Genomic DNA, 25106 nt, shown 5'->3' on the forward strand with positions numbered 1-25106 from the left:
CGTGTGTTTTGCAGGAGTTCGATTTATTGGTGTTTATTAGACTGACTCTTGTATTTTGCAGGTGTTCTATTTATCTTTTTTTAGTCTTTGACTCTTGTTTTTGCAGGTGTTTTATTTATAGGTGTTTTTTGTTTTACACGTGACTATTGAACTTTGAGAGCTGTCTTATTGATCAATGTTTGTTTTTGTGTGATGTATTAGATTTGTGATATTTTGTTTCGTAAATTCATTGCTGTGGCATTGCTTCGTTTATCAGTCAGATAGCTTTTTATTCTCATTGAACTGTGATCGATTAGCCTTTGCATGGGGCATATTTATTGTGAGGAACCCCTTAAGGGTAACAATCACATAATTATTGTAGTTTCAGTATAATGACACAGTGCTCATTGTTTGCTAGCCAATTGAAATATAGTAGAGTGATTAAATGAGTGCCACATAGTTATTTTAATTCTACAAATTATTAGTTTTATACGATATAGAATTTTTTTGCGATAACCACTTTGTAAAACATTTTTTTTCTCTTATCATTTTGTTGCTTTTGCAGATTGTGCATTGTAATGTTCTGCTTTTTAATACCATTGTTATTTGATGTTCTTTTTTAATTGCTGTGGCACCTTTGCTATTTTCATAAATTTTGCTTGTTAATAAACAGTCATAAATTTTCCTGTGATCAGTTGGCTCTTGCAATGAGCAAATACTGGTGAACTCCATAAGGGTAACAACCAGAAATTGTTTTCATATTAATGACACAGGAACCATTGTTTTTACTTGCTGACCGAATTAGGTCTACACTACCTTTTAAATAGGTGTCACAGATTGTGTTCTTTTTTTTGTTTGAAATTGGTAGATTCTAAAGATGTGTTGAAATTATTGTGTTTTAGCAAGTAGCTGGTGTCCTTTTGCCTTTTCTTTTACACTTTTGGTTTAAGTAGGGTGTGAGAAGCCTGCTTGGGAATGTCCGAGCATGGCCAGAAAATTCCCTGCACAGTCTTTTCCCGGAGCGTTGGGGTTATGAAAGGTCTCTGTTGGATTCCTTTCATGTTTAATTTCTTAAATCTGTTGCCATTTATGGAATAAATTCCTCTTCTAAATGTACTGTGGCGTTTCTGACTATCTGGGAGGAGACTGAGCAGTGGAACGTGTTACTTTTACACATAAACAAGAACGATCTGTCACACTACTACACTTTAAAGCACAGTTTATATGTAATTCTTATATGTAATTCATGTCACACAGTCTCATACGGAACCTACATCCGCTTTCTTTTATATACTGTATATGATAAGATACTGTCATCCCCCTTCCCTTTTGTGTGAGAGGATGAACGAGCATATGTATTTCTAGTTGCATGCTTGAGGGTAGCAGACAAGGCTGTCTGCTAGAGAACAGTAGGACCAACGTCGGAACAGGTAGCTACGCTTCCTAAAAGCAAAGAGGTTTCCATCCTTAGTATGGTCCTGTCCGTCCGTTGTCATGTTGGTATAGGAAGCTGCCCCTCTGGCCACTTCCGTTGGTCTTTGTGAGCCACCTTGGAGAAAGCACGCTCGGCAGTAGGCAGTTGCTGTGTGGCCGTGGCGAGCGTCTGAAGTGGTAAGATCTCCGGCTAAGCGCGTGTCTGTTAAGTCCGTAGGACAATGGATTTCTTAAGTTCAGCCTAACTGAAAATTTAATCACCTTGATTTCAGGTTTAGCTCTAAAATATCTAATGCTATCTTAAAGTGCAGCGGAGTGTAATTCTCGTGTTAAATTCAGATTATTTTGCGGTAGTTGCTTTGTTACTACTTTGTGAGTAAAGTGGAACCACGTGTTGATCAGTAACTCTAACTAAGTTCATCAATCTTAAATGCGAATGTTTGTGTGATTATAACGTCTCGTCTTGACTATATTTTCAATATAGCAACTTTTCTTTATGTTCAGCTCACGTGGGGTGTACTTTGCGAGACCACTACCACGTGCTTATATAACTGTTTGACCCATCAGGTTAATAGTAAGACGTTAGTAACCAGTTCGAGGTTTTTCTTTTGTCAAGTGCTTTTCGATCTAATGTATTTTAATTATCAAAATTATTGTGGAGTTGTACGCTTTGTGTAAACCAAGTTGACCACGTGGAGCATGTGGTGTAATCATCAAAGTAGCCCTCAGCTATTCTTTTTGCGAAGACTTCACAAAGAGTTAATATGAATTTAGTATACCAGTGTGTGGTAATTACATGACGGACAGGATTGTGGTATGAACGTAATTTCTTTGGGTAAAAACTGAATCTGTTGGTTGTGGTTAATTTCTTCTTGCTTATGTTTCAATGTTCTTCGTGTGTTATTTTATGAATGCAGTGTTGTATCCAGTCTCCCAATCTTGGCTCCATAGTTTATGTGTTCCGTAAGATTACAATCTCACATTCTTTTCAATCGTAAATAAGGCACCAGCTCAGTTATAACTCACGTATAATATGCTGAAATTCCAATGAACAATCTTAAAATAAATTTCCAAGTATAAACTGATTTCTTTCTTTTTATTTAAATTCTCCTTTTTATATATATATATTACCGGTTTTGTATGACTATTAAAAGATTATCATTAATGTTAGTCTGCTAAATATCTGATGAAACAGTTGCCCAGTAATCCACGGTTAACGTCCCCAGACAGATCACGGCTTTTAACCCACTTTCATTGTCAATTAGCTCCGATTTCAGTATACCAAAATTAAAGTAACAATATTACACATCAGCATACCAAATTAAAGTTACAATATTACAATTTCAGCATACCAAATTTAAAGTTACAACGTTACAAGCCTAAAATCGAAATATGGGGATAAGAAAACAATCCCATCTCGAATATGTAGAAAACATCTAATGAGTTCTTTCCGATAGCATGCAAGTGGGAAGTACGACACATATTGAATGCTGTTGCCGAATTCAAACGGCGAAGGCAATGGGCGAGAATGTAAACAGTTATAGCACAATACTGGCACTTAAAACGCTACGCTCATTCCCAGAGGAGATTTGTAGGCATTGGGTTAGCCTCACGAGATTACACGTATAGCGAATTTTTTAAACGAGGATGGGGAAATGTCTTCTTGCCAAACACCAAACACATGGGGATTCGTGTACCTGTGACAGTCTTTCTTCATGTAAAAGCGAAGGTAAAGAAACGTGAAGAGAAAAAGTCACATTTCAAACACTGCTTGCGTTGTGGATTACATTACCTTTTAAAAATCTGTCAACTTTTTCCTTTTTCCTCTTTCCTCTTGGATTTTCCAAATGCAGCTCACTTTCCAGTTAAACAACTACAGGGTTCAGCTGTAAATAATTCTATAGGCATGGGAGGAAAGTGCCAATCATATAGACGTTATTTTCTCATCTGAAAACATGTAAATAAACATGTAGTGTTCATTTTAACCGTGCTCACAGTGATATCATTATATACTAATTCAGTCACAGGACTGTCAGTACACAAAAATTTTTCGTCAGCCTTTGATCTTTACTAAGAAAAAATTATCGAATTACTGCCATACTTGGATGACTGACGTAAAAGGAAAGTGCTACGTGTCATGCTTTTATGCTGTAAAAGATAACAGGGGAGGGGATTCAGATTTTTACAGTTTTATAAAGTGTGTTGGAATCCACCGTGATTACTTTTCCAGTATACAAGGTGACTCTCATAAGACTTTACGACTCCCTTATTTAATGAAAGGTTCAAGAGTATGAAAAGAGTTTTCCGACGAATGACAGCACTCACTAGTCCATGAAATTTTGTTACATGGTTAATACACTTTACTTTTGTACCAACCGAAATACAGGGACAAGTACGGTTTCTTTAAATTCAGCGCTATTCCTTAACGTTGATAGCTCTTGAAAAGACGAGTAGAGTGAAATGAAATGTCGTGTAGCTAGGGCCTCCCGTCAGTTAGACCGGTAGCCTGTTGCAAATCTTTTGAATTGACGCCACTTCGGCGACTTGCGCGTCAAGCGAGTAAAGTGATATAACATTTGTGAACGTGGACGTTGAAATTATTTGCCAAAGTATTTGAGAAATATTGTACCAGTAAAATGCAAGTTGATCAGAATATTCCATTGCGATGGAAAGACCACCACCACGTAGGTCTCTCATGCTAGGCTTCGTCGTTAAAAGAAAATTACGTGACGAAACTATATATGCTTCAACACAATCTGTCTGTTTAAACATGAAGAAAGACAAATCTTTTTAATAGTTTTCAAAAGGCCCTTCTGATTCTGTAAAAGTTAGTATAGAGTCCCACTGACAAAAAATAATAGCTGATCGTGTGTCTGTCATTTGACGTAAGGCCACGAACAAATGCTTTTTGTCTCGTGGCAGATTCTTTCTGCCTTCTTTCTGCATGTAACGACAGAGCCTTACATGAGGTCCTCGTCAACGGTAACAATTGTTTGTTTGTCGTTTCAAATACACTCCTGGAAATGGAAAAAAGAACACATTGACACCGGTGTGTCAGACCCACCATACTTGCTCCGGACACTGCAAGAGGGCTGTACAAGCAATGATCACACGCACGGCACAGCGGACACACCAGGAACCACGGTGTTGGCCGTCGAATGGCGCTAGCTGCGTAGCATTTGTGCACCGCCGCCGTCAGTGTCAGCCAGTTTGCCGTGGCATACGGAGCTCCATCGCAGTCTTTAACACTGGTAGCATGCCGCGACAGCGTGGACGTGAACCGTATGTGCAGTTGACGGACTTTGAGCGAGGGCGTATAGTGGGCATGCGGGAGGCCGGGTGGACGTACCGCCGAATTGCTCAACACGTGGAGCGTGAGGTCTCCACAGTACATCGATGTTGTCGCCAGTGGTCGGCGGAAGGTGCACGTGCCCGTCGACCTGGGACCGGACCGCAGCGACGCACGGATGCACGCCAAGACCGTAGGATCCTACGCAGTGCCGTAGGGGACCACACCGCCACTTCCCAGCAAATTAGGGACACTGTTGCTCCTGGGGTATCGGCGAGGACCATTCGCAACCGTCTCCATAAACCTGGGCTACGGTCCCGCACACCGTTAGGCCGTCTTCCGCTAACGCCCCAACATCGTGCAGCCCGCCTCCAGTGGTGTCGCGACAGGCGTGAATGGAGGGACGAATGGAGACGTGTCGTCTTCAGCGATGAGAGTCGCTTCTGCCTTGGTGCCAATGATGGTCGTATGCGTGTTTGGCGCCGTGCAGGTGAGCGCCACAATCAGGACTGCATACGACCGAGGCACACAGGGCCAACACCCGGCATCATGGTGTGGGGAGCGATCTCCTACACTGGCCGTACACCACTGGTGATCGTCGAGGGGACACTGAATAGTGCACGGTACATCCAAACCGTCATCGAACCCATCGTTCTACCATTCCTAGACCGGCAAGGGAACTTGCTGTTCCAACAGGACAATGCACGTCCGCATGTATCCCGTGCCACCCAACGTGCTCTAGAAGGTGTAAGTCAACTACCCTGGCCAGCAAGATCTCCGGATCTGTCCGCCATTGAGCATGTTTGGGACTGGATGAAGCATCGTCTCACGCGGTCTGCACGTCCAGCACGAACGCTGGTCCAACTGAGGCGCCAGGTGGAAATGGCATGGCAAGCCGTTCCACAGGACTACATCCAGCATGTCTACGATCGTCTCCATGGGAGAATAGCAGCCTGCATTGCTGCGAAAGGTGGATATATACTGTACTAGTGCCGGCATTGTGCATGCTCTGTTGCCTGTGTCTATGTGCCTGTGGTTCTGTCAGTGTGATCATGTGATGTATCTGACCCGAAGAATGTGTCAATAAAGTTTCCCCTTCCTGGGACAATGAATTCACGGTGTTCTTATTTCAATTTCCAGGAGTGTAGTTTAGAATGTACACGCCATAGTAGCCATTAGCACTCAAATGTTAATAAATAAAACCTCACATACAAAAGTATATGCCGGCCGGTGTGGCCGAGCGGTTCTAGGCACTTCAGTCTGGAACCGCGCGACCGCTACGGTCGCAGGTTCGAATACTGCCTCGGGCATGGATGTGTGTGATGTCCTTAGGTTAGTTAGGATTAAGTAGTTCTAAGTTCTAGGGGACTGATGACCTCAGGTGTTAAGTCCCATAGTGCTCAGTGCTCAGAGCCATTTTGAACAAAAGTATATGAAATGGTGGACTGCTGTCTTATTAAGAAATTATGAGCCCCGTTCAACATAATTGACACTGGAATCTACATGTCACATCTTTGTAGTTAAACCAAACAGTAGTAACATCTCCCTTCACCTTTCATTCATCTGGTTACTCTGAGATACTATGGGTCTGTTTTAGTACGACCATTTGAGTGTGAAGTAGTTGTAGCTAGACTGGATGAACAGGTTCGTTTCCAGAGAGAGGAGCTGATGTTTAGAGAAGTGTATGGCACAGTTATTCAGACTCGGCTAAGGCTTTTTATTGTTCAAAAGAATCTAATACTGTGACTTGAATTCAGAAGGTGACGTACTGGTGATGAAACTATGTTTTAGAGGTTAAGGGAGAAGCGTGGCTCACAGCGGGAACGTACCGAAAGCTCAATACGATTGGCAGTGATTAGTTTACAACTTCTGGCACTCCGGATTTCGTTCTACACTTCTGGTCGAGGAAGAGTATTTACGGATCAATATATGATGACATTATCCCTTCCTGAAGGAACCTACCCTGGTCATGTACAGTCCTGGAGAGCGATTACTACACACATTTTTCGACCGCCAGTTCCTCAGGCTATTCTTTCATACACTAAAACCCACGAGGCACTCAGCTATTACATTCTAAGTTGCGTTCATTTCCTTCTCATACCACAAGTGGATTTCTGTTGGCTGCACTAGACTATGGAATAAGCATCCCCTACTTCAGAGAAATTACCCATTTTCTCAGTTTTAAAAATAAACAGTTGCCCTCTCTCAGTGTTCATATACCGCCATTCGTAGTCTCAAGATTGTCACCCAAATTCTTGAACATGTTGCGACTAGTTGTTTCATTTATTCCTCATCCATTCTTTTCTTTTTTATTTGCTCAGTGACATAAGTTTTGATTTTCGTTACTTATTATTATCAAATAAATCGAAATTTTCATGTCATGTGTAGCTGTTAGCCGTTACTCAAAAATAGGTACATTTACGTTATAAATTGTAAATTATCTGAAGAGAGGAGTAAGCACTCAGTTTTGTAAAGGATGAACTGTGAAACATTTACAAACCTGTACTCTAGTCTGTGTCGAGGAATAAACAGAAGGCAACGTCTTCTCTTCCTGTCAAAATTTAGTCAATGTGGGTTAAAATGAGTGTATGATTTTTATTTACAAAATAGATTGACAAAAATAGATTGTATAAAAGGTTACAAGTCTTCACAAATGGAGATGATAAAACGAGAAGCGATGTTAATGAATTATTGAAGCTACGTGATCACTCTGCAGAAAACCAACGAGCTTTGTGCGTGAGTATTCGGCCACGGTAACTCATACGTAGTACAGACACGGTTAAGGAAATGCTTCAGTTTCGAACTGCGTTTATAATTGTCATGTAGTACTACAATAGCTTTGAACGAAATCGATTCTCTCGCGAAGAGCAGGTGAATACATCAGAATCTTTGAAAGCTTTGTAACCCATTATAATGTCTGGTGTCAGGAAAATATTTCTCAGATAATGTTCCATAACAGAGTGAAACCATATGCTGTTTAAGCGTTCCCCTTGCGTCGTTCACAGTCACACTCGACTTCAGTGAACCTGTCTTCGTGTCAGTGTCCTCATCAACTACACCTCTTCTCCAACCGGAGTTGGATGCCGCCGTTAGGTATCAGTATTATAGTCCTGGCGTTGTACTCCAAGGTTTCTCGCGTCTTCTCTGTGGGCCGCACGTTGTATTTGGACAGCAGACACACCAGTCCAACCTTTACCTGCAGCAGACCAAGTCTCATACCTGCAACATGATTGGAGGAATTAGATTAAAGTTAAGTACTGACAGTACGTTAGTATCTCTAGTCACCACAGATCATTGTCACCACAAATTCACAGGTGAGAAGAGTAGGAGCTGTTGGGCAGGGAGATTAATACTTGACTATACTTAGCAGTTTCGGATGTATGTACAGTTTTGTAGTTATGCAGAGATGAAGAGACCTTCATAAGATGACTTTGCGTTAATAGCTGCATCAGATCAGTCTTTGGGGTGGAAATGAAATGATCGTATGGCATTTATTGGCAGGGATATCCCTTTCGGGGTTCGCCGCCGTATTGCAAGTCTTTTTTTTTTGTTGACGCCACTTCTTCAACTTGCGTGTCAATGATGATGAAAATGATGATGAATGAAATGATCGTATGGCATTTATTGGCCTGGACATCCCCTTAGGGATTCGGCCGCCATATTGCAAGTCTTTTTGATGACGCCACTTCGGCGACTTGCGTGTCAGTGATGATGAAAATGATGATGATGTGGAGACCACAATGACAACAACAGACGTTTCAGGTTTTCGCTTATGTTTTCCTGTGTAGACATAATGCATGTCGTTATTCACATTTACTGATAGTCAGAATCGCCCTTTATTCGGAGTAGTATACATGTTGTGAGGGACAACTTATCCCGCTTTACCTCATCTGAAAACACTGCCACACCTAATTTTTAGAGATAAGCTATTGAAGTAACTGAACTACGTTGACGCAGAAGATAAAAATGCCTCTGTTCTTACACGTAGTTTCCCCACACAAGTTGATACTTTACTCAACATGTAACAATTTAAACATCAAAATATAAACACCAATTCGGCTGCTTTTGCATATATATTGCTTCGATAAAATGTGATTCCCCATTCATATATTTTGAATCACATGCTGGTGTTTGACTTGCATGAAGATAACGTTTCATTAACTTTCAGTCCGCAGCTCGTGGTCGTGCTGTAGCGTTCTCGCTTCCCGCGCCCGGGTTCCCGGGTTCGATTCCCGGCGGGGTCAGGGATTTTCTCTGCCTCGTGATGACTGGGTGTTGTGTGATGTCCTTAGGTTAGTTAGGTTTAAGTAGTTCTAAGTTCTAGGGGACTGATGATGTTAAGTCCCATAGTGCTCAGAGCCATTAACTTTTATTTTAATACTATTAGGACAAATTTTGTTTTCTATGTTCGTAGCACCTAATATGAGAATGTACAATAAATATCTTCTCAATATCTTTTCCATACTTGCATAACCAATCTGTCAGGGACTCCCTTTTGGATTGTCGATCACTGAAGGACAGAATGAATGATAAGTTGTATCATGCTGAAGTATTTATCGTCTGACGTTTGAACAGTGATATCATCAGCTATCGGTTAAAATAAGCTGCCTCGGCTGAAGGGGAGCAGTGTGTGGATAGTTAAGGTAGAGACATGATGTGTACCTCACAATAAATTTGTGTAGCTGTCAGAATATTAATGACACCGATTGAAATTGTAATACTACCTCAATGCTAGGGTCTGATCTTCTTTGGAAGTTACAACTAACCATTTAACGCCAAGGTAAATGCTTCATTTACTACTTGGCCACATGACAAAAGAAGCTGGACGCAACAATGGACCTACTCTTCAAGACAATGAAGCTGAATCACGAATGAGTAATACAATGTCGTCAAATGTCATGGGTTTGCTTTTGTATTATAACCTATTATTTTGGCTAGAGATACGGATTCAGGGTGTCTAAATACTCCGGGGGCTGGAGTCCCATGCTCTTGCAAGCAATAGTTTCCGAGTATTTAGCTTTTTATTATGTTTGATTGAAATTGAGTTCTGCTATCGATCAAAGCTGCCAACACCATATTTGTTGCTAGCGGTTAGTTAGCTCGTTATATCCATGGGGTTAACGCCATGTGGTAACAGAGTAGCAGTTTTTGAGTTATTCGTGATTGTTTCTGTTTCTGATCTATCAGTGTAGATTATCTAGTATCACTTTTCGTTGGTGGTCAAAAATATTGATGGGACTGTATAAGCCAGTTTAAATAGCGAAGCTGTGCTAAGTTTGACGTCCATCAGACTTGTGACGCCGGCTGTAGGAATTTTTGAATAATCTCACAAAACTCGTAAAAGCAAAATTTTCTTAGTTTTCATAATGTCTGTGGGCACATTTTAATGGATAGGAAGATGCGCTTTACACTGAAGCGAATGAAAGAGATTTGTCTTTTTAGGAAGAACTGAGAGAGTCGGTAGCTGCACAAATGGGGTAGCAAGGAGAGGTTTGATTTTTCATTACGAGAATGCAATGAAAATCAACAGTCATTCTGTATGAAGTTCACTCCTGTTGTATGTATGAGACACAGGAAATTTGTCATGCAATTTAAATGTCAAGCAAGTCACCGACTTTACTCGGTATGCACATGAACAAGTACACACTCAAATACACTAAGTTTGATATTTTATTTCTGGAAGGGACATTAAATTAAAAATATCTCCCCCATACCATTCTGACCAATGTTTCCTGAAGGTTTTCCTTGGTTCTGAGGCAAATTCCAGAATGGGGAGTCCCCTCTCAAATTATTCCCACTGGGACTGGGAGTCCCCAAGCCCACTGTCAACTCATATGGGATTTGCTGCATAGTCTCTCATTCTTCAATGGGTTTACCCAAACAGCCTGATGTACCTTTAAGGAAGAGTAATAAAAAAAGGATCGGGGATTTAGTCGGTGGTGCAGCTGAGCCCAGTCAGTGTCAATCGATTCTCTGATTTTCATAAGATGACAGTACTATGGACATCGAATATTTTCGGATGTGCAGGAAAAGTGTGATAAAAATATAGTATGCGTTTTGGACTGTCCTTATAGAGTGTCACTTTGCAGACTTTCAGTAACTTGACTATGAGAATTATATTGATAAATTTAAACGTTTGCGGTTTTTTACTACCATTATATCAAGTCACAACTTTAAATAATTTTAACGGATGTGTTCATGTATGGCGCTCAGAACTATTTCGTACACATCCTTGAGAGGTGGCAGTGACATGTCATTTCCATGTCCACGTTGATTTCCAAAAATAATATTATGTGAAACTTCAAGTTGAAGAAAAGCATAACGTATTGTACAAACTGTCGTGAATAATGCGGCTGGAATTTCGCAATTTATTGATGCAGCCCACATCTAAATCCAACATTTGGTTTGAGTGTAATGTAATTTTTAATCGAATAGAACAGCAGAATTCGTTGAGGTGTGTGAAGCCATGTTTAACCATTGTTATTTTAGGCCACGGGAAAAGAGAGTCCGCTAACAGTTGGGGGAATCTGTGTCCCAGAGAGGGAAGAGAGAGGCCTTGCGAACATTGTGGAAGGTTGGCGTAGGAATACTTCCATCGAAACTGAAAGGTAAGCGGCAGTTTGAGGAGAGAGACACACCATGACAACTGCATAATGGACTCCTCGCTGTCCCTGCAGCGTGGAAATAATCCGACAGTAAAGCTACGCTTTTGTGAGAAAGACACATGCTAAATTTCTCGCAAGACTTGCTCTGTATGACTGTAAACGGGACTCACTTTATGTACTAATAAAAGTGTTAGTTACAGATGTTACCAAGAGCCAGCGTTCCCTTGTTAGAAGCAGATTGTGACGGGGGTTTGCTACCATGTAGCTGGAGTCTGCCCAACCTCAGAGTCGCATCAAGCTTTATCGGTAGTTCATCTGGTCTTGCAAAATTAAATGATGGCAGTGCCATGGATGTTTGATGGATGAAAGTTTTATTCTGAATGATGACAGTAACTACAGACTTAGACGTGGATAGATCAGACGAAGAAAGCTTAGTTCGTACTAGTGTATCATAACGGCACTGACAAGTCGGGCTAGGCTCACAGTCTTGCTGTGTACGTTGCGGATGGCCTTATGATCGCCACTGAGTGCGTATACGTAATAGTAGTCGAGTATGTTATAAGGAATGGTGTTTCACAGTATCTTAAAGATCCTGGCGCTTGGTGTATAAAACCCTGCGTGGCAGTGTATTTTGTACAAGCACGATATGAGTTGTGTCTTATTGCTCACCAGCCGAATTATCTCCTTCTGCCGTCGCTAGTTTGTAAAGACTCCGTTGGTAACACAATGATTCGGAATTAGTGGCTTCCGTCAGGGCTCCATGACTTCTATCTTTGATTCGAATATCACACCACTGTAAGCCAGGGCTTCAGCAACATAGTCTGATTTTACCAGATCGGTCTTTTACATCTTCTCTCGCCAACCAGCCTCATCTAAGGCCTATCGTTTCTTTCAAGGTTGCTGCACGTGCCACCCACACGAGCGCAACTTGAGGAACTAGGAAGGCAGGCGGCAGAGTCGCTGGTGTGGGCCAACCAGCAGCTACAAACAGGTGGACCCACTTTAGGGTAGGGCTCTTTAGTGTAGGGCCAGCCAGCGCTGAGACTTTGTGTGTGCTGTGCTTTTCACTTAACTTGCGGAATTCAGACACAGTCGAATAAATTGCAACTCTTTCCATCCAGCAAAAAAACCGTGGTGCACTAACGCATTTCGGACAGTTACGATCGTTAGTGTTTCAGGGCGAGCAAACATTTTACGCATTTTTATTGTTTTCATTCTCCAAGTGACAGGATGTTAGGGTACGATAGCTCTGTACTAGGCTGTTCCATATAAGAAGTGGTCTTTTTTTCAAGAGTACTTCATTTAATGATAGTAATCAGGGTTTCAAATTACAGCCCTATATATAAAACAGGGACACTTGCGCATTTGCTCATCATACATTACAACACTTAAAGGTATTATTCTTAAAAGTACGTTTGTACGTCTTTGGTCAACGTTTAATATTAACATGCTACTTCTATCTGCGTATTACCCAGTCCCACATTATAGACTTCCATAGCTCAGTCGGTAAAAACAGGACACTTGCAGGATCACTTTCTCGTCCATCTCTCCGACTTTCAGAAACTCTTTTTCTCAGAAACGGGTACATGTATCAAGTTGAAATTTATGTCTCCTACTAAGATCTAAGGTACCTTGTCGGTTTAAAAAGACTGAAGTTAAAATATGCCCTATTTATGTCGCATATTTTGACATATGCAAATTCATTCAGTAAAACCTACATAGTAGTTCCCGTTCACCTAGAATAATGAAATTTGGCAAGAGGCAAGGTTTCACAGTATAAGTAAAGAAAAAAATTAGTACATTGTCATTTGTAATTATATCAGACAAATATTTAATTCTTTTATCGTTTGTTATCAGAATTCACACATAAAATTAAAACTTTCTCGGAAGTTTTGAAATTCCCAGGACCAATATCTTGCCAGTATGAATGTCGTAACAGGCAAAACTGTTGAGATTCCCGATTGCCAGGGTGGATCAACTGCCTATACGGATGATTACATTCGTATGCGACCTTCAGAACTACTTGCACCTGACCAATTTTATGATACCCATAAGGTTACACACGATCACTACCACTGGTACTAGTAAAGTGCTTCTAAGTTCAACTACAGTAGCCTATTCTTGCAGTCTGAGTGGATTCCATGTTCCAAAAAGAACAACACTTAGGTCAACACTTAGTGACTGTTGTCAATTTCTTTGGCTCTGAGCACTATGCGACTTAACTTCTGAGGTCATCAGTCGCCTAGAACTTAGAACTAATTAAACCTAACTAACCTAAGGACATCACACACATCCATGCCCGAGGCAGGATTCGAACCTGCGACCGGAGCGGTCGCTCGGCTCCAGACTGCAGCGCCCAGAACCGCACGGCCACTCCGGCCGGCATGTCAATTTCTTTATCTTTAACAACTAATGCTATGAAATAATCACTTTTTTGTTCAAAAAGGTAGTAGAAGACATTATAAGTATTAAAAATTCTACTACTCTATGGAGAAGGGCAGCAAATAAGATGAATGCCGTAATGTATATCACACTGCATATATTATGAACTTAACGTCTTATTTGTTTACTAGTTATCTTAATCCTATGTGAATGGATTCAAAGAGACCAATACAGATGCTTCATATGAGAAATTAGTAATTATTGTCCACTCATCTTTTATAAAAGTTCCAATAGGTCTAGCACATGTCTACATCAACATGAATTTAAGAACAGATTCTGGTTTCACGAAACTTCGAAGTACAGAGAGTGCAGATCAAAGAGCGGATTACGAAGTATGGTGCCGTCGAAAACTAATACAGCTATTTCCTTAAAGTCAAGTAGATACCGACCTATATAGTTGCGTGGTCCGTCTCCGAATGGTAGGTAGACGTAAGGCTGTCTCTGGGCCTTCTGTTCTTCGGAGAACCTCTCAGGGTCGAAGTGGTCGGGGTCCGGGTAGTACTTGGGATCACGATGGAGACCCAGCACCGAGATGGAGATCGGGGTTCCTTTCTCCAGCACGATGTCGCTATTTGGAATCTTGTACTCCTTCTTGGGTTCCCGGTTCAAGAGGGGCACTGGTGGATACTCCTTCAGGGTCTCTGGAATGTTGTAAGACCAATGCTATTACATAGGTCACTGAAAAAAAATTATTAAATCTCATTTAATTTAATCAGTGCCATTAGAACCCATATGATAAAACAGACAGTGTATTTTAGGGCAATAAGAAATTTGTAGCAGTTGTCAACTCTTTAAGGTAAGAATGTGGTCTGTCACATTTATTATTTGACTTCGACAAAATTAAGTCGTACAAGAATGTCAAGAGATGAAGCCAGAAGAAATATACTTGGGGAATAACCACAGATGTTAAGTCCCATAGTGCTCAGAGCCATTTGAACCATATAACAACAAAATTTCGTCAGTCTTGTTCGTGGATGATAGTATGCTTTAAAGACAACTTACAAACTTGAATAAAATACTAGGCATATGTAATATGGAAATTAGATCAGTAAACCGAAAGCAGTTGCCACAGAAGGAAAATATTTACAGATGGCTAAAACAGAGGAAATAATATAACAAGTAACTTCATCAGATATTTGGACTGGACTGCAGTATATCTACAGAACTGATGTCGAATTTAATATCGAGAAGTATAATAAGACAAATGAATGCATTAATAGTCACTGTGGAATACATATAGGGAAACATCTTAAGAACAAAAAGCAGAATACCATATCTAAATCTGCTTTGTTTTATAAAAAGGCAGTGACATTAAGACAAAAAAGTAAGAGGAGCATACAAACAGCAGAAATTTTTGCTACAGACAAACGCAGAGTTTGTATGAGATCAAATTAAAAGTGAGAATATCTATACGGAACTTAATGTTCAAAAAATGGCTGATTAAGTACACCACTATTAAAGCAGTGGTTCCTAGATTCACAACACGTACCGCAACACTTACTCCTGTGGGAAGCCCACTTTTATACTTTTATAAAAAAAAAGTCAGGACTACGCTTTGTAATTCAGAACTTCTATTATATTCAGTAGCAAACTTTTAGCTAACCACAGAAGAACAAATTTAATTCAAGCAATATTGTACTACAAAAGAACAGAGCGTGGTGGAAAATCAGTAATATCGATTATGGTAAACAATAAAATGAAAAATATTTACAAATAATGATTTGGTTTTAGAGATGAATTTATTTACCAGATACTACTTTGTCAAGGTAAGACATTTTGGAAAGTGCTTCATATGAAATCTCTCCGCTGTTCTCCTTAAGGATTGAATCTATTTCCTCTTGCAACTTCATTTGAATGTGTAGGTTGAACGCCAATTCGTGGAGAGCAAAGCTCAGTATTTGATGAAGATGTCTCGAAACCCGCTCCAAAGAAGATAAACGCCAGCGCCGCTACGTCGTCTATTGTGAACTCTGTAGGGATAAAATGATGTGATGAGTCAATGCGCATTTACTCCAGTGTGCAAAAGGACAGCATCAGATGAATGACTGCTAGGTTGGGGGATACATTTCGCTAATGCATAAGTTCGTAGCGTTTTTGTTATGCCTGCTGGTATTCCGGTCGCTATGGATTGTTATTAATCGATTTTCATTTATTTGTTGTTCACTGTTGCTATGCCGGCTGGTGTGGCCGAGCGGTTCTAGGCGCTACAGTCTGGAACCGCGCGATCGCTACGGTCGCAGGTTCGAATCCTGCCTCGGGCATGGTTGTGTGTGATGTCCTTAGGTTTAAGTAGTTCTAAGTTCTAGGGGACTGATGACCTCAGAAGTTAAGTCCCATACTGCTCAGAGCCATTTGAACCATTTGAATTGTGGCTATTTGAGTTTACATGTTGTCATCAGGAGATACTCAGTGGAGCCATGGACACTAGCAAATGGAGTAACCTAGTGGAGAAATCGGAATTTTTCCGACATATTTTTCTGTTTGAGTTCAGCAGAGAGGTGACGGCAGCAGAGACAGCCATAAACATTTGTGCCGTGCATGAGGATAATACCGTTGGACAGATCACGGCAAGATAATGGTTTTCTTGTTTTAACGAGGATCTTTTTGACATTAGTGACTTTCCGTTTTGAGGAAGGCCTTCGGGGATTGATGAAGTTCGTTTTAACGCATTAATCAATAATGATTCCATATCAGTATACTTCGGAACTGGTAAATACACTCCTGGAAATGGAAAAAAGAACACATTGACACCGGTGTGTCAGACCCACCATACTTGCTCCGGACACTGCGAGAGGGCTGTACAAGCAATGATCACACGCACGGCACAGCGGACGCACCAGGAACCGCGGTGTTGGCCGTCGAATGGCGCTAGCTGCGCAGCATTTGTGCACCGCCGCCGTCAGTGTCAGCCAGTTTGCCGTGGCATACGGAGCTCCATCGCAGTCTTTAACACTGGTAGCATGCCGCGACAGCGTGGACGTGAACCGTATGTGCAGTTGACGGACTTTGAGCGAGGGCGTATAGTGGGCATGCGGAAGGCCGGGTGGACGTACCGCCGAATTGCTCAACACGTGGGGCGTGAGGTCTCCACAGTACATCGATGTTGTCGCCAGTGGTCGGCGGAAGGTGCACGTGCCCGTCGACCTGGGACCGGACCGCAGCGACGCACGGATGCACGCCAAGACCGTAGGATCCTACGCAGTGCCGTAGGGGACCGCACCGCCACTTCCCAGCAAATTAGGGACACTGTTGCTCCTGGGGTATCGGCGAGGACCATTCGCAACCGTCACCATGAAGCTGGGCTACGGTCCCGCACACCGTTAGGCCGTCTTCCGCTCACGCCCAAACACCGTGCAGCCCGCCTCCAGTGGTGTCGCGACAGGCGTGAATGGAGGGACGAATGGAGACGTGTCGTCTTCAGCGATGAGAGTCGCTTCTGCCTTGGTGCCAATGATGGTCGTATGCGTGTTTGGCGCCGTGCAGGTGAGCGCCACAATCAGGACTGCATACGACCGAGGCACACAGGGCCAACATCCGGCATCATGATGTGTGGAGCGATCTCCTACACTGGCCGTACACCACTGGTGATCGTCGAGGGGACACTGAATAGTGCACGGTACATCCAAACCGTCATCGAACCCATCGTTCTACCATTCCTAGACCGGCAAGGGAACTTGCTGTTCCAACAGGACAATGCACGTCCGCATGTATCCCGTGCCACCCAACGTGCTCTAGAAGGTGTAAGTCAACTACCCTGGCCAGCAAGATCTCCGGATCTGTCCCCCATTGAGCATGTTTGGGACTGGATGAAGCGTCGTCTCACGCGGTCTGCACGTCCAGCACGAACGCTGGTCCAACTGAGGCGCCAGGTGGAAATGGCATGGCAAGCCGTTCCACAGGACTACATCCAGCATCTCTACGATCGTCTCCATGGGAGAATAGCAGCCTGCATTGCTGCGAAAGGTGGATATACACTGTACTAGTGCCGACATTGTGCATGCTCTGTTGCCTGTGTCTATGTGCCTGTGGTTCTGTCAGTGTGATCATGTGATGTATCTGACCCCAGGAATGTGTCAATAAAGTTTCCCCTTCCTGGGACAATGAATTCACGGTGTTCTTATTTCAATTTCCAGGAGTGTATAATGAACTATGATTATTCCACCATGACGCGACATTTATATGCATTGGGAAGGCTGAAAAATTGGATGTACGGGTACTGCATTCTCTAAGCCAAAATCATGAAAAATCAGGGGCTGGTCATATGTACAGTCGTCGGCAAAACGAGCGAGACCCCTCGCCTTTTCGTTATGCTGATCCGCACGGCTTTAAAGTCTGCTACGCAGCATAACAGGCAGGGCCACGAAGTACTACCAACATACTATGCACAGGCGTGAAATTGAAAAACTATCTGAACTTTTTAGGCTGTTTTCAATAATTTGTAAGACTATATTAATGCTGATTAGTGTGTTAAATACAACACGTAAATATAAGACAGAACTGAAACAAGAAATGCTAATTGGTATGAACTGTACCAAAAAAATGAATTTCAACTTATCGAGACAACATAACTGTTTTAGTAAGACAAAGAACCCCAGATCGTTACGAATTAGCAAAATATTATCCGCATTCGGCCGCGAAACGGTCTGTCTCAACGTGCAGACCAGTCATACTGGATTACCGTTGCTGACCTATCATGAAAGTGTGTAAATTTAGCAATGCGTGAAGATTCATAACGAAATCCAGTTAAAAATCATTCAGTGCCACACTTAAGTCAATTCCATTATTGACAGAATCGGAAAAAGTAGGCAGTAACATGTATGAAATTCTACAAGTGTGTCATATTGACATTCACAGGGTGCCAGTACAGAATAAAGGTAGCGATAAAACGTATTGGGGGCGCGAGAATTTCTTAAAATTGCTTTACTGATATTCTACCTGCCTCCATCGAGATTAGAACCGAAAACAAACCAGACTTTTCTTTCACTACGCTAGCAGACAACCCAGGCAAACAGCCCTCTATTATTACCCCAGACATGAATGAGCCAGCAAATTCGTAATGAAAATTGCAAAATGATCTGCAGTTTCTGTTGCATAGAGCTTTCTGGTCTCAAAAACATGAATTTTCTTCCTTTATGTCACCGCTTATGTGACAATTATTCGGGATGTTTATCGAAATGACAAAATACTGTTATTAGAGTGCAAATTTAGTAGGATAATTCTGCACCACCCCAGGAAATAAACGGCTCCATAGCTGCCAAACGTATTCTACACTGTTTCGAATTCTCCACTAGACTCGCCCAAGCCAGAAAACGTTCATTAGCGGAAGTGTTTCTTAAGCTAGTTAGCAATGGGAATGTTCGCACTTCTAAAACGCGGTGGCATAAATACTGGGATGTGAATTACCACGTGTATAGGTAAATGGATTCTATTTACATTCCTGTAAACGTGATTTGGATCGAAAGCGTAGCTACGATTAATATGCTGATGTATCGACTGCAACTAGAGCATTTCGAATAAAGAGTAGGGGGTGTTATTTATGCGGCCCTCATCTTCAGTAGCTGTCGTAGCTGTTTTCGTTGTTAGGATTTCGTCACCTAAACCAGTAGAAACGGAACCCTACTAGTCTCACTTTCTTGACCGTCTATCGGTCTACCCAACCCTTAAAACCCGTTTACCTCCAGAACGGGTACACATAAAAAGCGGAAATGTATCGCACTTCTTGCGGTAACCGGTCCCTTGGTGGTGTAAAAAAGTGAGCTTCTATGTCAACGCAATCTAAAGATACGGCCGTTTATGTAAAGAAAATTTACGTGAAAGTTCAAAAAATGGCTCCAAGAACTATGGGACCAAACTGCTTATGTCATCAGCCCCTAGACCTAGAACTACTTAAACCAACCTAACCGAACACACATCCATGCCCAGGAAAGGAATCGAACTGACGGCTCAAGCAGCCATGCGATCCGCGATATGACGCTGCCGAAAGCACGGCTAACCCGCGCCGGCAAGGTGTTAATATCATCTGATGTTGCTAACAAGTTATTTACTTCTGGTGAATGATTTTCTGCGCAGTTCATTTAAGATAGAATAACTAAAATATATTTGATTTCACGGAAGACGAAGGACGCCTAATTCATTTCCCTCTCTTTATTTATTATGTTAGATTTGCAATCTGAGCATACGTATTATCCATAACCACACTTAAGCGCCACACAGATATGTGAATGAAACACATTGGCGTATAGTCTTAGACATAAAAACTGACCGCCGGCTGGCCGCCACAGAGACTAAGTCCGAGTCGTTCACTTAACGTGGCCAATAAAACTGACTGCCTGTGACAACTAACTCTAAGTGCAGCCCTCTGCACAATCTGGCAACACTGTAAGATGCGGATGTGTTAGGAGGAAGTGTTGTCTACTTCCGAGATGTTCTCGAACTGTGTGAGCCCGTGGTCTAGTGGTGCCGGCACGGTAGCTCAGCGTGTTCGGTCAGAGGGTTAGCTGACCTCTGTAATAAAATGCTGAGTAAATCGATCAACAACGAACTTAAACGGATGTCTTATTACGTCCGCCCTGAGCAGTTAGAACGAACAAAAGCGAACAAAATGAGATTAAAAAAAAAAAAAGAAGTTAGCCGGCACGGTAGCTCAGCGTGTTCGGTCAGAGCGCTGGTTGGCCTCTGTAATAAAAAAAAACTGAGAGGAAGGATCAACAAAACAAACTTGACCGGATGTCATGTGACGTCCGCAACGACCAAACACATCGATCAACAACGAAAAAAAAAGTGATAATCTTCGTGCATTCTAAACTTATGGTCGCCTGTTCGCGTACAACTGGTTTTTTTATGTTTTTTTTTTACCACATTTCGGTCTAAAGCTATGAGTCTGATTGAACATCGAAGATAATTCGCTTAACATCCTACCCACCAGCAATAACAAGTATTCCAGAAACAACTCCGCAGGACAGCTCGTGGCTGCGTCGCGATCATAACAGCTTACGCTCGAGCGTTTCCTCGCGCTGCAGCGGCTACCGGCCACCGGCCAGATGCCACCCGCCGCCTGAAATCCGGCGCCGCCCATGTGAACGCGGCGCCACGCTGTCAGTGTATGTGTCAACGGTCATATTCGAATTTGAAGTTCTAGTTATCATCCTGCAGTTAAGCATTGGATTTTCCATATTTGAAAATCATGAACTACAGTTAAGCATTGTAAAATTGAGCCGCAAGTGAAAAAAGGTGTAACATCTGCAACACAACGTTTACTTTTGGTATAACAGAGGAGTGAATGCTGAGGAGGCAGATAGAAAGATTTGAACTGTCTTTGGAGCGAGTGCTTTTGGGAAAAATACGCCAGAAAAAGATATCCGTGTTTCAGCAAAAATCGTTCTGGCATGAATGATTTTCCACATTAAGGAAGTCTCGACTACTGATACATGTGATAGATTACCATTTTACCATCATACGACATTTGCATTCAACAGGCAAAGTTCAGAAGTCTGGTGTAGGAGTACTGCATGCTCTAATTCGAAACAACAAAAATCAACGGAGTGACTATTATTGAACGTCATCAGGTCACTCATCGAGCATTCCTATGCAGTACTGTTACTGGTGACGTGTTATGGTGCCTTTACCGTTAACTTCCTAGGAAGAAATGAAAGGCTGAGCCCCACCAGAAGACGTAAATTCGAGGAAAGAGTAGTGTGCACATAATATTTTACATCTGATAAATCCAAAAGTGTGTTTTGGGCTACTAATTCTGCCCCCAGGGTGTGTGCTACACAGCTGGAATTTGTTGCCAACAACTGAGACACCTTTCGTTCGCAGTGTAAGAAAATCGAGCAACAAAACTACATCACCTGTGCTACTGCATGATAACGCACTATGTTGATTTGAGAAACAAAACTATCCAGGAGATTGATACGAAAGTCATTTCTCAGGCACTTGTATTGATAGGGAAGTCCTCTCTCAAGCACTTGTCCCTCTCGTCATATATTTGTAAAATTTTACCTTTCCCGCTCTTGATCGATCAACCGTCAAGGCAATTCATTTCTAGACGAAAATACTCTTAAAACTACTCTGGTTTAATGACATCGTTAGAGCCAGTAGGTTTCTACAGGCGTAGAATTTGTAAACAACTTTAGCATTGTCAGATCGTTTTAGATATCGTGAAAGAAAATTCTGCTGCTGATGAAGTTCTCTTTGATAATTACTGTAGCGTTTAGTAAACTAATGGAAAATGCAATTAAAATATTCACTGTACTAATACAAATTAAATTCAGCTTACTACAGAAACATCACGACGGTAGTCTATCTTAATAAAGCATTAAGTGTCTGTGAGACGATTGAGCCTACTTTAACACGAATTGGTAGGATATTACCGACTTTTGACTTCGAAAAGATCTGTATTTATTTCATTTCCTGTACCATTCGTAAGTATTATGAAAATGTGACATTTCATAGATAAAATTATGTATTCACAACAACAAAAAATATGTCGGCAGAAAACAAAAGTGGCATTATGAATTTGGCAGTACGGTAAGGTTTTCGCTCTGACACTAAGGGTTACTGAAAGTAGCAAGACCAACCTTGCTCGAGCGTTGTCTTACGATTCCCTTATTGAGTTTTTATCTGCCTGCTTGTAGCTGTGCTACAAAAGAATTAAAACTCTGGCTTTCAGCGAGTCTCGAAGGGCGAACGAAAGCAGCTTGCACCTGGTAGCTAAGCATGTTACATGGGAACTGGTTTTTTCCTAAAGTGGGAAGACATCCTTTTGTCGTTGAATTGTTGGCAAATGACAGTCAGACGCGTGCCGTTGGTCTAAGCGTTTCGGTGTGTTGAATTTGTACCAATGATTTTTCTACAGGTTTTTTCTGTCCCAAATAGAGAGTTGAAGTCTTCCATTAGTATTTTCACGTCATCTTGATGAATTTTGCTCATAGTATTTTCGAGTGTGTTCCACAATTTTTCGACATTTTTTGTGTTTTTCTTATTTTCGATGTTGGTGGGGACACGTGCATTGATGAGTGTATATTTTTTACTGGGGCTCTGAATGAGCATAGTCATAAGTCGCTTGTTGATGGGCCGGCCGCGGTGGCGGAGCGGTTCTAGGCGCTTCAGTCCGGAACCGCGCGACTGCTACGGTCGCAGGTTCCAATCCAGCCTCGGGCATGGATTTGTGTGATGTCCTTAGGTTAGTTAGGTTTAAGTAGTTCTAAGTTCTAGGGGACTGATGACCTCCGCTGTTAAGTCCCATAGTGCTCACAGCCATTTGAAGCTTTTGATTGTTGATGGGTGTGATTTCTTTGACAGAGTTGATGATAGATCTGTGTTCGAGAAATGCAATGCCGAAGATTGGTACGCCTTTCGCTACCTTTTGTTGTATTTTGCTCTTGAAGATGCAATGGTTTCCCTAATGCAAGGTTTCGTTGTCAGTTAGTCGTGGTTCTTGAAGAGCAAAGATGAGAATTTTTTGTCGGTCGATTTCGTTTGAGAGATTATTTAGTTTTCGTGTTTGGATCAATGTATCGATGTTTAGTTTTAAATGCATGTTTTTTGCTTGTAGGGAAATTTACCAGAGATCTTCGACATTCTCTACCGTGCTAACCTGGACTCCCCAGAATCCGAAAATCCAACTGCCACCTGTCGACAGCCGGGTTGTGTACCACCTGGGCTAAAGTTGACTTTGCTTGCGTAGTTCATGTTTGATTATGTTTCATTGTTTTGGCTTGGGTGATACCAGGACCGGACAGGACCAGAGGGTGTTGAAGCCTTTGAAAGCAAATATTTTCAGTCAAGCTCATTGAACTAATAGACGGTGACCAGAGTAGCGGTAATTTTCACTCAGATGTATCTGGATTTTGGGTTCAACGGATTGAGTAGCCGTTCAGGATTGTGTTAGTATTTGGTTCACCCCTAGTATTTGATTTCCTCGGTACCACCCATGTGGGGGAGGGTTTCCCCTATCCGCCACACGCGATTATTATTATCTTCTTTCCTTTCTCAGACCTTAGGTCTGGCTAAAAATGGAAAGTGACACGGACCTTGTTCAAGCGTGACTTCCTTTTAACTGTAAGGTATATGTTATATTGCATTTAGGAACTTTTGGGTGATTGAACATGTATCAATAATTACAGATTTCTGTAGTTGTATATATAAATTTGGATGTAGCTGTATTGCATTGATGTACTGGTGGATATTGTGTGGTATGACTCCTGTTGTTGATAGTATAATTGGTATAATGTCAACTTTATCCTGATGCCACATGTCCTTGACTTCCTTAGCCAGTTGGATGTATTTTTCAATTTTTTCTCCTGTTTTCTTATGTATATTTGTTGTATTGGGTATGGATATTTCGATTAGTTGTGTAAATTTCTTCTTTTTATTGGTGAGTATGATGTCAGGTTTGTTATGTGGTGTTGTTTTATCTGTTATAATGGTTCTGTTGTAGTATAATTTGTATTCATCATTCTCCAGTACATTTTGTGGTGCTTACTTGTATGTGGGAACGTGTTGTTTTATAAGTTTATGTTGTAAGGCAAGCTGTTGGTGTATTATTTTTGCTACATTGTCATGTCTTCTGGGGTATCCTGTATTTGCTAGTATTGTACATCCGCTTGTGATGTGATCTACTGTTTCTATTTGTTGTTTGCAAAGTCTGCATTTATCTGTTGTGGTATTGGAATCTTTAATAATATGCTTGCTGTAATATCTGGTGTTTATTGTTTGATCCTGTACTGCAATTATTATTATTATTAATATTATTGTCAATATGTCATCAGCAAATCCGATATGTTGTATCTTCCCACCACTGAAATAGATGTGTATTGTTCGATTCAGTATTTCCATCACATAAATGTCGGTTATGATTATGTTACATTGCTGCTAGTAGACATATTTCTCACTTTTTCTTAGACAGTTGCTACCTGTTACTCTATCATAGGAACTTATGTGCGCAGCATTGTTGCGATACAGACGTTCAAATTATCCGATTTCTGTCGTTTCATTTCGATACCAGATCGTTCTAGTCGGATTCAGCCAGGCAGTCTTAATGGGGATATCCGACTACGACTCTCATCATATGATAGACTGGGTAAACCACATTCTCAATCGGACTGTTGAATATTGATCACTTATCTATCACAGGGCCTGAATTCTTAAACACTGTGGAAAATAATAATCCTATGTGCTTATTACAAATACGCTATTTAAATATAAATATATGAACTAACGAGATAACAGTTTATTTACAGGAGCAAAGCCCCATCCATCATAGCAGATCAGTGCGAGATTGGTTTCATGGCCAAGAGAGGATAAAGCTGTTGCCGTTTGTTCCACGATCATCAAACATCAACCAGATAGAGAAT

At 41.6% G+C, this 25106-nt stretch overlaps 1 protein-coding gene across 1 annotated transcript in view; it reads right to left on the bottom strand.

Moving 5' to 3' along the window:
• Window positions 1-7751: 7751 nt before the first annotated feature.
• Window positions 7752-25106, bottom strand: part of LOC126088236 (cytochrome P450 6k1-like) — a 75329-nt gene continuing 57974 nt past the window's right edge. The window contains exons 3-4 of the mRNA XM_049906365.1: window positions 14139-14390; window positions 7752-7921 (exon numbers count right to left, since the gene is read on the bottom strand). Coding sequence (XP_049762322.1) covers window positions 7752-7921; window positions 14139-14390 — 422 coding nt within the window. The remainder of the gene's footprint in view (window positions 7922-14138; window positions 14391-25106) is intronic.

Source organism: Schistocerca cancellata, chromosome 6 (genome assembly GCF_023864275.1).
Source record: "Schistocerca cancellata isolate TAMUIC-IGC-003103 chromosome 6, iqSchCanc2.1, whole genome shotgun sequence".
NCBI classification, from domain to species: domain Eukaryota; kingdom Metazoa; phylum Arthropoda; class Insecta; order Orthoptera; family Acrididae; genus Schistocerca; species Schistocerca cancellata.